We start from the raw sequence: 13,380 nt of genomic DNA, 5'->3' as shown, positions 1-13,380 counted from the left end.
ACATTATATTTTATTGTGTTGTATTTTAATTTTAATCTTTGCTATTTTCACTTGATTTAATTGGGCAAAAGAGCTAAAGTCACTGAAACATATTCATGGGAATTTCACTTCTTGGGCTTTCTTGAGCTAGCAGACCAAAATAAAGGGTTTTGCAGGATGATTAATGAAAGCAAAAAAAATATCTAATTTCAAAAGCAAGCCTGCAGTAGAAGTAGATACTTGCAGCCAGATTACATTTTCACTATCTACACATATAACATGTACGAGCATGTCGTGCTGTGGGCTCAGGTTTTTGTCTGCAATTCTTTACATGCTAACCTTGCTTGGTCTTTTAAGGGAAAAGTTGCGGATTGGAGTTAAGGGATAAAAGTCAGAAGCTGAGGCCTGACCTCTCAGCAGTATCTAAAGATTTCATTGATAAAGGGAAGGTAGGGTGGGGAGTGCAAAGCATCTCTTAATTGTGGTTTCAAGGTTCGAAATTTACACAGAATATCAGCTGTGAAACCTTATTAACCACTTGTCCTTCTTGTGAAACTTTCTTCCATCCAATGGCAGCAACTGGAGCTCTGTCCCTTGTTTGCAGAAGTTCAAAGTAAAATTAATGACCACTTGCTGAACCAGGGTCACTGGAACATGGGAAGGCTCTCAGCTTGTCCATTAGTATCTCAGTACAAACTCTCGAGGTATTTCTACATCCCTAGCAACCACTTTGTTAAACAGGTCCTCATTATTGTAGCCTCCAGCTTCAATGTGCTGCTATGCAATCTAAAGTACAAACAAAAAAAACTAGCCATTATATCTTGCAGTATTATCTCCTGCCTAGGAGCCCAACATCTAACTTTTCAAATCCCAGTCTCAATACACCTTCACACTCAAGAGTTCCATGATACAAGGCGAGTTTTACCAGCCTCAGCCAGGTCAACTAAGAAAAGAATGAGAGTCATTTTGTTCATTAAACCTCAACTTTCTTTCCTCTAATGAAAACTTCAGTTTTGAGAGTCTCTTTCTAATTTATCATATAATCATGAAATGATACAGCAGAGGAGGAGGCCATTCGGCCCATTGTGTCTGCGCCAGCTCTTTCAAAGAGCAATCCCGTTAGTCCCACTCCCCCGCTCTTTCCCCATATCCCTGCAAATTTTTCTCCTTCAAGTATTTATCTAATTCCCTTTTGAAGGCTACTATTGAATCTGTATTCATCACCCTATCAGGCAGTACACTCCAAATCCTATGGCGTCTTCCATATCCACATTAAAATTCTTGCGCTATTCCGTAATTTGGTGAAATTCCTTTGAACGTAGCCATCTCTCTGATACTAGTCACCGGGCTACATAACATGGTGTCATCAGCAAAACATATATATCATGCACGAGAAAGTATTCTCCTTGTCATTTACAGGCAGTGTAAACAGCAGAGACTTTTGTGGCATTCCTCGTGGCAAAATTAAGTTGGGGAAATATCCTTTCCCACACAGCTGAAGCACATCTCCAAGGAGTGGCATTGAAAGTGGTTGCTGAAATGGCCTGCCCTTGAACTGAAAAGAACAGCACAAATCCAGTGGGATAACTGGGAGATGGTTGGGGAATAACTGTAACAATACCAAAATATGAAAAAATGCACAACAGCCATACTGTTCCTTTCAAAACATTGTTAAACCGATTAATCATAAACTACAGCTGTCGTGACAATCAATAGAAAATGGGCAATAAGGTCATAATACTACCATTTAATTCAGAGGAGTTGAGGGCTGACATGTCGGCACTGAAAAACATAAATGGATACGAGCTTTTCAGCTGTTTCGAACAAGCTAGAAGAACAGAGCAAAAAAAAACCATGTAGCTGAACCTGTTGCTAAGCATTGATGGCAATACAGACCAGCAACTCAATTCTTTCAGATCAGGCTGCAGTCTCTCCCAGTCTTGTAAAATTTCCAGCTGGCTAATACATCAACCTCGTGAATACACAAGGCTCAGATTTGTAAAAAGCACCGAATTCATTAAAACTCCTACAGAAGCCCACAGACATTCATTTGTCTATTCTTCAAAGCACAAAACCCAATTTGTATCCAAACTGAAACAATCCGTAAATAAGTGAAAAAAAATCTTTTATATTGCACAAATCCCATGAAACAATTTAAATGTTTGCTTCTGTGCGACACTATTCTCATACCGAGCTGTTTAATTTCTACCTCAATTCGCTAAAAATTGAAACAGGCAATAAACAGCTTTAATTTTTTTTTAAATTTTACAACACTTAAGACATAATGCAGTGTCCTGGATACTGCATTAAGAAATTAGCTCCTGAACTTTACTCTGACTGCCAACTTAAATGCACAAAAGGTCAAAATAGCACCCACTTTTCTCGTGCTAATGTAAGCTCTGAAATTAAAATGCCAATATCGGGTTACTACTCTACACAAACCTAAAGATCTAACACTCCCTGGATCAACAACAATTTTATTCACAGAGAACAAAGAAAAACTCTGAAGGGGTTAGAAAGTTCCTTGGGGAAAGGTGGTAGAAGTACTTACTCAGGACTTGCAGAGTTAGGGTCTGTTTTGATAAGTTTGTAGTTTGGTTCCCAGCAGATCCTTCTCTGACACTATCGCTTCTCTTGTCATGTGGTGAATTATGCACACTGCATGCATGAGAAGGACTTGCGCCTGTCTGTCTGTCTGCCTGCCTGCCTGCTTGGGACAGGCTGGCATTTAACTGCTCGGGCCAAACAGATTTAAAGGCGACACAGCACGACAAGACACACCCACAGCACATAGAAAAGATTTTCAAGGTAACAGCGAGTTAATTTTCACAAGGCTTCAGCCTCTCCCAACATTCCTTGGGCTAACTTATAAATCATTCTTTATTCCTACGTTAAGTCTGCACAACCAGGAAAGCTTTAAACAAGAAACTATTTGCAGGGTTAGTTGCTGCATGCTAGCGGTGGTGCACTAATCAAATTAAATAATTTTTCAACTGGGATTTACACTTCATAAATAAAATCTATCGCACAAATCCGCATTCGTACAACCACATAGCAATAATTATTCAGTCAATTCTGCCCTCCACAGAAACAGCATGCTCATGTACTGCAATGGTACAGAAAGTAAAAAGTAACCAGGAAAGCGGATTCCGATAACACGTTTTTAAGAAATTGCATTCTGCATCCTAGATGTGGGAGCAAACAATCTCTGTAGAAGGCAGAGCTGACAGGCTGACAAAGGAAAGATCTACAATGCAATCTGTCCATGGTCATTCACAGCACCGGCCTGGATTGGCTGCAAAACACCGGGGGGGGGGGGGGGGCGGAGGGGATTGCTCCACGCAGGATCGACAGTAATACAAGTTGGGAGTCAAGTCAGGGACAGAGTTTCAGCAGAGTGTTTCAGCACAGAGTGTCACAGAAGTTCAGTGAGACAACTGGGGAGACTGGGGATCTTCAGTGCGTTCTCAGCAGGAGCACATGGCATCAAAAGCACGCCAGCCAATTCATTTTGCTGCACTTGGGGACCTACAGTACGTGCGGAAAATTCAAACTTTTCACCAGAAGAAAATGGCCTGCCGGAGACCCATAGCAGGTCTCCCAGCCGTAAAACACCCACTGTGATGGATCTGTCCTTAATCACCACTCTTAGCAATGTTGCCTCACAGCGCCAGGGACCCGGGTTCGAATCCGGCCTCGGGTGACTGTCTGTGTGGAGTTTGCACATTCTCCCCGTGTTTGCGTGGGTTTTCTCCGGGTGCTCCGGTTTCCTCCCACAGTCCAAAGATGTGCGGGTTAGGTTGATTGGCTGTGATAAATTGACCCTTAGTGTTAGGGGGATTAAATACATGGGGTTACAGGGATCGGGTGGGATATGTGTCGGTGCAGGCTCGATGGGCCGAAATGGCCTCTATCTGCACTGTGGGGTTTCTGTGATTCTGTGATGTCAAGCAGGTATCACCATTCCAACGCAATGCAATTCAATTTTCAGGACTGCCGGACCTTGAACCAGTTGATACTGAAGTTCTGAAATTTAACAATGGATAGGGTGACAGTTCCCACTTAGTGTTATGACAGCTAAGAATGCACCCACCCACCAGATATATGACTGGCTCTTTTCCAGCCAGGAGGCCTAACGGGGTGGGTCTCCAATATGCTAATTTCTCAGTAGGAAAAAAGCGCAATCTCCTTTCCCCATTGTTCACATGAAGGGCGAATTACTTTACACAGAAAGTATTCCTTTCATACATGCGGCCTCCAATGTATTGCCAAGATCCTTCATTTCACAGCTCTGCAAAGGTTTGAGTGCAAATAAGGGTTCAGCTCAAACTGATCACACGATATCTCGAATGGAGCAAGTATATTTGGGGAGGGGATCAAATTATCCAAAGAAAAATACTGTCACTCTAACTGTATCACCCCCAAGCACAGAAATCACATATACCACTGTCTGCATTACAAAGACACACAGCCATCATAAAGCGCACAGTTAACTGTGGTTGATTCAACTTTTTTCCAACTTATATGGTACAAAGCAACCACGGGGCAGGAATTGGAAAACTGAAACAGTTGCTCTTCAACAACAGGAAAAGCAAGCACTCCTTAAAGGTGCAACCATTTTACATCACAAAAAGATTGGATAATATTCAACTATTTAATTAAACCTCAATTCCATGGCATAGTCAGTATATGCTAGTTACTGAAGTGCACATATTTGATTCAGCTTGTCTGATGTTTTAACTTCTGCAGCGTACACTATATTTCAGTAACATGGCACTTTTTTTGGTTCTAATTGAATAAATGTAATCAAAGCTCGAAATAGATGTACATATCAAAAGATTAGTGAGATTAGCATATGTTTAATTTATGGTTATGAAAAATATTAGAATTATTGAAGTCATTTTACTTCTAATTTTTTTTATATTAAAAGGAAAGTTTTTAATACATTTTTCTTAAAACATCAGTGATTTCAAAACGTTGGTGCAAAATTAGAGCATGAAAGGTATTAAAAGACTTCTAAATCCAGAACTGATGATCAGAGGATAAAGGATACACCTCTCCGAAGCAGCTGCGATTATCAGAAATTCAGAAATGTTTCCTGTAGCTAGGATGCAGTTGTTAATGAGAATTTATACTGCCACTTTTACAGTCTCTCACCCTGACTTCTGTCCAATAATGAAATGGTTTGTTGGCAGGATTAGCCTCCACCTGTTTGCTTCATTAGCTAGGCTTAGAGCACACGGAATCCAGACAAACAAGTTTTGTTCTCACCATACAGCTGCACTGTCACTCTATCTCTCTTTTCCCTGGGCTTCCAACGATATGCTGGCATGTACAATATTAAACACATCCGTCTCACCTATTCATAAGCAGGTTAAAACAAGTCCATCTGCAAAAAGTACCAACCATTTTACTTACAGCAGTTGCCACGGTGACTGCACAATAAAAAGTATCCATTACAACCTAGCCGAGGGACGAGGACCCAATACTGACCGATGAACACGGGCCTTTTAGCGTTGAGAAATGATTGATGTTTAGATGAGCAATGCCCCATCTGAACCTTGGAGCACAATATATCGTGTCTTTCTTCTGAACATACCATCGCTAATCATGTCCGTTGTAACATGAAACCATTTTTTTTTTTGTGACCACAATCAGTAACTGGAAATTCTGAATTTAATTTCAATGTTTTGTTGGATTATAGAAATAGGTCAAAAATACCAACATGGCTCAAATATTGAAAGCCTCATCTGTGATTAAGCTCCTCCGCAAAAAGTTGAATATCTGCATCAATTTTTTGGTCAAGAACAATATTCTACTTCCATGTTTTTGAGCGGAAAACATCAAAACTACTCAAATAAATATAGTACATATAGAGTGTAAAAACATTGAGAAGTGGTCAGGGTAGTCAACTATTTCATCTAGAATTGACTGATATACAGAACACTATATTTAAAAAAAACGTTTTTTTTCTCTTTCCTACGGACACAATATTATATGAAACCCTGTAGGATGTGAGGGAATAGCCAGGTGAAGAAGACACCGCTCGTAGATAGGTGTTACAGTGCAGGCTCTTCCAATTTTCTTTACATTATTTGTGTTCACACAACCAACAATCCTTTGTGCTAGATATGACTCCAGCCAGTGGAGTGTTTTCCCCTCGATTCCTATTGACTTCAATTTTACTAGGGCTCCTTGCTGCCACACTCGGCCAAATGCTGCCTTGATGTCGGCGGGAATCCTGAGCGGCAGAGCAGGGCTATAAAAGTCCCAGAGACCAGGTAAGGCCTCACAGCATCGGCGGGAATCCTGAGCGGCAGAGCGGGGCTATAAAGGCCCCAGAGACCAGGTAAGGCCTCACAGCGTCGGCGGGAATCCTGAGCGGCAGAGCGGGGCTATAAAGGCCCCAGAGACCAGGTAAGGCCTCACAGCGTCGGCGGGAATCCTGAGCGGCAGAGCGGGGCTATAAAGGCCCCAAGAGACCAGGTAAGGCCTCACAGCGTCGGCGGGAATCCTGAGCGGCAGAGCGGGGCTATAAAAGGCCCCAGAGACCAGGTAAGGCCTCACAGCGTCGGCGGGAATCCTGAGTGGCAGAGCGGGGCTATAAAAGGCCCCAGAGACCAGGTAAGGCCTACCAGTCTCCAATCTTGGAACTCGGAGGGAAGGAGAGAGGTAAAAAGTAATCCAAGTGTGACGTCACCAGAAAGCGGGTAAGTGATTGGTTGGTGAGTATTTCTCCCTTTTGAAGCTTAAATCTCTTTGGTTTATAGTTTCTTAGGTGTGATATTCACCATCTAGAATTGGGGCAGAGGGTATTTAAGAATAATATTAATAAATTTAATTAATTACATAGAATGGGAGATCAGGTGATGTGTTGCTGCTGCAATATGTGGGAGCTGGTGGACACCATTGATGCTCACGGTGATCACATTTGCAGTAAGTGTTGGCTGCTCGAGGAATTCCGGCTCCGTGTTGAAGAGCTGGAGTCCGAGCTTCAAACACTGAGACACATCAGGGAGGGGGAGAGTTACCTGGACTCTGTGTATCACGAGGTATTCACACCAATTAGATTAATTAATTCAGATGTAGTCTGTGGCCAGGGTCAGGATGGTGTGACTAGAAGTGAGGCAGGTACGGGGATCCAGGAGGTAGTGTTGGAGGAGCCGCAGCCCTTGCACTTCTCCAACAGGTTCGAGGCTCTTACTCCCCGTGAGGTTGGGAACAGGGATGGCGGGGAGGATGAGCAACCTGGCCACAGCACCGTGGAGCAGGGGGCCATTCAAGTGGGGGGAGTTAAAAGAAATGTTGTAGTGGTAGGGGATAGTATCGTTAGGGGGATAGATAGAGTTCTTTGCAGCCGAGAGCGAGAGTCCCGAAGGCTGTGTTGCCTGCCCGGTGCCAGGGTTAAGGACATCTCCTCTGGACTGGAGAGAAACTTGGAGTGGGAGGGGGAGGATCCCGTTGTCGTGGTCCATGTTGGTACCAACGACATAGATAGGACAAGGAAGGAGGTTCTGCTGAGGGAGTTTGAGCAGCTAGGGGCCAAATTAAAAAGCAGAACCACAAGGGTAATAATCTCTGGATTATTACCTGAGCCACGAGCGAATTTGGTTAGGACAAATAAAATCAGAGAGTTAAATGCGTGGCTCAAAGACTGGTGTGGGAGAAATGGGTTTTGCTTCCTGGGACACTGGCACCAGTACTGGGGCAGGAGGGAGCTGTTCCGTTGGGACGGGCTTCACTTGGCCAGTGCTGGGACTAGAGTCCTGGCGGATCATATAACTAGGGCTGTAGAGAGGGCTTTAAACTAACTAGTGGGGGGGAGGTTCCTAGAGAGCAAATAATAAAAATGACAACAGAGAAGGTCATAGACTTAGGTAGCAGTGGGGAAATTGAAAACCAGAGCGTGTCAGGAAGGGGCAGAAGGTATGGAGTAAAAGGTAAAGTAATAAAAAGGGCAAAAGCAGGAACTAAGTGTCACAAAACATCTTTGAAAGTTCTCTATCTGAATGCACGTAGCATTCGTAACAAAATAGACGAGTTAATGGCACAAATAACTACATATGGGTATGATCTTGTGGCCATTACAGAAACATGGCCGCAGGGTGACAATGCCTGGGAATTAAACATACCAGGTTATTTAACGATCAGGAAGGACAGGCAGGAAGGAAGGGGAGGTGGGGTGGCTATGTTAATAAAGGAAGGAATCACTGTAATACAGAGAAATGATATTGGGTCAAAAGATCAGGATAATGAAACAGTTTGGGTGGAGGTAAGGAATAATAAGGGGAAAAAAACACTAGTGGGCGTAGTCTATAGGCCTCCGAACAGTGGCAACTCTGTTGGACGGAGTATCAATCAGGAAATAGTTGAGGCTTGTAATAAGGGAACATCTATAATTATGGGGGATTTTAACTATCATATTAATTGGACAAATCAAATTGGGCAGGGCTGCCTTGAGGATGAGTTCATTGAGTGTATTAGGGATGGGTTTCTTGAGCAGTATGTAACTGAACCGACCAGGGGGCAAGCAACCTTAGATCTGGTCCTGTGTAACGAGACAGTATTAATAAAAAATGTCCTAGTAAAGGATCCCCTTGGAATGAGTGACCATAACAAGGTTGAATTCCATATTCAATTAGAGGGTGAGAAGGTTGGATCTCAAACAAGCGTGCTAAGCTTGAATAAAGGAGACTATGAAGGTATGAGAGCGGAATTGAGCAGAGTGGATTGGGAAAATAGATTAAAGGGTAAGACGATACATGATCAGTGGTGTACATTTAAGGAGTTATTTTACAACTTCCAAAAAATATATATTCCACTGAGAAGAAAAGGGTGTAAAAGAAAAGACAGCCATCCGTGGCTAAGTAAAGAAATTAAGGATAGTATTCGACTAAAAACAAGAGCATATAAGGTAGCCAAATCTAGTGGGAGGATAGAGGATTGGGAAAACTTTAAAAGCAAAAAATAACAAAAAGATTGATTAAGAAAGGGGAGATAGATTATGAAAGTAAATTAGCAAAAAATATAAAAACAGATAGTAAGAGTTTTTATAGTTATATAAAAAGAAAAAGGGTGGCTAAAGTAAATGTTGGTCCCTTAGAGGATGAGACCGGGAAATTAATGGTGGGAAATATGGAGATGGCAAAAACACTGAATGAATATTTTGTATCAGTCTTTACAGTAGAAGACACTAAGGATATCCCAACACTGGACAAACAGGGGGCTAAAGGGGGGGGGGGGAAGCTAAACATGATCAAAATCACTGAGGAAGTGGTACTCGGTAAAATAATGGGACTCAAGGCGGATAAATCACCTGGACCTGATGGCTTACATCCTAGGGTCTTGAGGAAGTGGCGGTAGGGATTGTGGATGCATTGGTAATAATTTTCCAAAACTCCCTGGACTCAGCAAAGGTCCCGGCAGACTGGAAAACTGCTAATGTAACACCCTTATTTAAAAAGGGCAGTAGACAGAAGGCTGGAAGCTATAGACCGGTTAGCCTAACATCTGTGGTAGGTAAAATTTTGGAGTCCATTATTAAGGAGACAGTAACAGGACATTTGGATAGTCATAATTTAATAGGACAAAGTCAGCATGGTTTTATGAAGGGGAAGTCATGTTTGACAAATTTGCTGGAGTTCTTTGAGGAAGTAACATATAGGGTGGATAAAGGGGAACCAGTGGACGTAGTGTATTTAGACTTCCAAAAGGCATTTGACAAGGTGCCACACAAAAGATTATTGCTTAAGATAAAAAATCATGGGATTGGGGGTAATATTCTGGCATGGATAGAGGATTGGCTATCTAACAGAAGGCAGAGAGTTGGGATAAATGGTTCATTCTCAGACTGGCAATCCTTAACTAGTGGTGTTCCGCAGGGGTCAGTGCTGGGTCCCCAGCTCTTTACAATCTATATTAACGATTTGGAGGAGGGGACCGAGTGTAACATATCAAAGTTTGCAGATGACACTAAGATGGGAGGGAAAGTAGTGAGTGAGGAGGACATAAAAAACCTGCAAGGGGACATAGACAGGCTAAGTAAGTGGGCAGAGATTTGGCAGATGGAATACAATACTGGAAAGTGTGAGGTTATGCACTTTGGCAGGAAAAATCGTAGAGCAAGTTATTATCTTAATGGCAAGAAACTGGAAAGTACTGAAGTACAAAGGGATCTGGGGGTCCTGGTGCACGAAACTCAAAAGGTTAGTATGCAGGTGCAGCAAGTAATTAAGAAGGCCAATGGAATGTTGGCTTTCATTGCTAGGGGGATAGAATATAAAAATAGGGAGGTATTGCTTCAGTTGTACAAGGTATTGGTGAGACCGCACCTGGAATACTGCGTACAGTTTTGGTGTCCATACTTAAGAAAGGACATACTTGCTCTCGAGTCAGTACAAAGAAGGCTCACTCGGTTAATCCCGGGGATGAGGGGATGGACATATGAGGAGAGGTTGAGTAGATTGGGACTCTACTCATTGGAGTTCAGAAGAATGAGAGGCAATCTTATTGAAACATATAAGATTGTGAAGGGGTTGGATCGGGTGGATGCGGGGAGGATGTTCCCGATGATGGGTGAAACTAGAACTAGGGGGCATAGTCTTAGAATAAGGGGCTGCTCTTTCAAAACTGAGATGAGGAGGAACTACTTCACTCAGAGGGTGGTAGGTCCATGGAATATGCTGCCCCAAAAAGCTGTAGAAGCTACATCATTACATAAATTTAAAACAGAAATAGACAGTTTCCTAGAAGTAAAGGGAATTAAGGGTTATGGGGAGCGGGCAGGAATTTGGACGAGTCTAGGTTCGGATCGGTAATGGCCCTGTGGGTAGCGGAGCGGGCCCAGGGGCCGTATAGCCTGATCCTGCTCCTATTTCGTGTGTCTAATTCTGTTAGATTCAGGAGATGGTTCTGTGATAGTGGATTGGCGGTTAGGATCAGATCAGCCATGATCTTATTGAATGGCGGAGCAGGCTCGAGGGGCCGATTGGCCTACTCCTGCTCCTATTTCTTATGTTCTTATGTCAAGGGCAGTCACTTTCACCTCCCCTCTGGAATTCAGCTCTTTTGTCCATGTTTGGGCCAAGGCTGTAATGAGGTCTGGAGTCTGTGGTCCTGGCAGAACCCAAGCAAATGCCGCTTGATAGCACTGTCGACGACACCTTCCATCACTTTGCTGATGATTGAGAGTAAACTGATGGGGCAGTAATTGGCCGGACTGGATTTGCCCTGTTCTTTAAATTTTTAATCTAATTTATTACAATAAATAAATACACATGGAAGAAAAAGTGAACCAGCAGATAAACAGTAATGCAGTGCTTAATTTACACCAATGCTTTTCTTTTAAAATTAATCTTTATTTTGTGAGTCACTATACAGCTTTCTTACATGGTACAAGAACATACTATAACAAACTGATCTTGTTGGTATAGTTAAGAGTAAGCTGGGAAGTTTAAACTTTAGATGGCATTCATCAGGTTCAGCGGAGTCAGGGAGATTACCAGTGTTTTGTTTGGGCTGGCGGTGAGTGTGTGGGAATATGACAGGACTCTCAATTCCTGCAGTTGCAGACTTATGCCTACCCACTGGAGAAAGAGCCCCAGGCAACTCAAAAGCGAATGCAGCTGTCACCGCTAACTGCGAGAAGATGCAATCCTCCCCATCACCTACGTGACAAAGTGAAACCCTCCCATTACAAATATAGTGTCAGCCTTTCACTGAGTCAGAAGGTTGGGGAGTCGGGTCCCACTTCAGAGACTTGAGCAGGTAATCTAGGCGGACACTCCAGTGCAGTACTGAGGGAGTGCTTCACTGTTGGAGGTGCTGTCTTTCGAATGAGACATTAAACCGAGGCCCCGTCTGCTCTCTCAGGCGGGCGCAAAAGATCCCATGGCATTATTCAAAGAACAGGGGATTTCTCCCAGTGTCCTGGCCAACATTTATCCCTCACCCAACACTATACAAAGCATATTATCTGGTCATTTATCTCATTGCTGTTTGTGGGACCTTGCTGTGCACAAATTGGCTGTGCGCTTCCCTACATTACAACTCTTAACTAAATTTCAAAAGTACTTCATTGGTTGCAAAGTACTTTGGGACATCCCAAGGTCTTTAAAGATGTTATATAAAACCTTTATTTATTTATTTTTTTATTTCATATACTTAAATTTGGTGTCCAACAGGAGATCCCAGGCATTATTCAAAGTTATCAGATTTCGGTTGGTTTGGACTAAACATACATGTTACATGAGCAGAAATGTTGAGAATTCTGTCCTCTATAGTGCGCTGCATTTTTTTTTTACTTGCTAGCATGTTATTTGTCAGTACAAATAGAAATATGGGCCTAAAGCTTCCTGTGGGCCACTGTGCTGTTTGAAGTGTGACCGGGCATGATTCCGTCCAGCAAGTCAGCTCCAGCACTGACCCCGTCCTAAATTCCAGGACCCCTGTGAGGGGAATCCAGAATTTTAGACTATCGTAGGACAATATCAGGACATCCCAAAGTGCTTCACAGCTAATGAAGTACTTTTGAAATGTAATTACTGTTGTACTATAGGGAAGACCGGCAGCCATTTTGCAATGAGATAAATTACCAGATAATCTGGTAATTATTTACTAGATTTATTAGAATGGTTCCAGGGATGAGGGATTACAGTTACATGGATAGACTGGAGGTGCTGGGGTTGTTCTCCTTAGAGCAGAGAAGGCCAAGAGGAGATTTGATAGAGGTGCTTAAAATCATGAAGGGTTTAGATAGAGCTAATAAAGAGAAACTGTTTCCAATGGCTGAAGGGTCGATAACCAGAGGAAACAGATTTAAGATGATTGGCAAAAGAACCAGAGGTAACATATGGAAAAACTTTTTATGCAACGAGTAGTTAGGATTTAGAATGCACTGCCTGATGTGGATACAAATTTAATAGTAGCCTTCAAAAAGGAAATTGGATACTTGAAGGAGAAAAAATTGCGAGGATATGGGGAAAGAGCGGAGGAGTGGGACTAACTGGATTGCTCTTCGAAAGAGCCGGCGCAGACTCGATGGGCCGAATGGCCTCCTTCTGTGCTGTACTATTCTACGATTCTATGATTTTTTTTTAAAGTTACTTAGTTTTGATCTCTTGTTTAACTGCTGCTTTTCTAACTGCAACTGATCTCTCCAAGGTCCAATATTGTTTGGAAACAGCATTATGGGCCCCACTGAAGACTCTTGCACAGCAGCTACATCTGCAGCATGCAGGCATACTTTATGTTGGCTGCACGATGGGTAGAACTGGTGGGATTTCCAGCAAGGAATGTCCTCAAACCAGTCCTGCCTTTTATAGGGACGTCAGGATCGAGGGCGCACGAAAAAGCACCCACACCCCTTTACATTCTGCATCAGGCAGGAAGGGTGGATACCCA

The 13,380-nt window shown here is 42.8% G+C and overlaps 1 protein-coding gene across 6 annotated transcripts in view; it reads right to left on the bottom strand.

Annotated features, from left to right (window-relative positions):
- ston2 (stonin 2) overlaps positions 1-13,380 on the bottom strand; it is a 132,008-nt gene that overhangs the window by 40,889 nt on the left and 77,739 nt on the right. The window contains exon 1 of one of the 6 annotated variants that reach the window (XM_086002645.1): positions 2,531-3,202. The exons of the other annotated variants lie outside the window; for them this stretch is intronic. Coding sequence (XP_085858771.1) covers positions 2,531-2,771 — 241 coding nt within the window. The 5' untranslated portion in view covers positions 2,772-3,202. Of the gene's footprint in view, positions 1-2,530; positions 3,203-13,380 lie in introns of those variants that run through there. 6 annotated transcript variants of the gene reach the window in all.

The sequence above is a fragment of the Somniosus microcephalus genome, chromosome 12 (genome assembly GCF_052327205.1).
Source record: "Somniosus microcephalus isolate GS21.2 chromosome 12, FLI_Smic_1.0, whole genome shotgun sequence".
Classification (NCBI taxonomy): domain Eukaryota; kingdom Metazoa; phylum Chordata; class Chondrichthyes; order Squaliformes; family Somniosidae; genus Somniosus; species Somniosus microcephalus.
The sequence above is the reverse complement of the archived record's forward strand: the minus strand, read 5'-3'. Positions and strand labels throughout refer to the sequence as shown.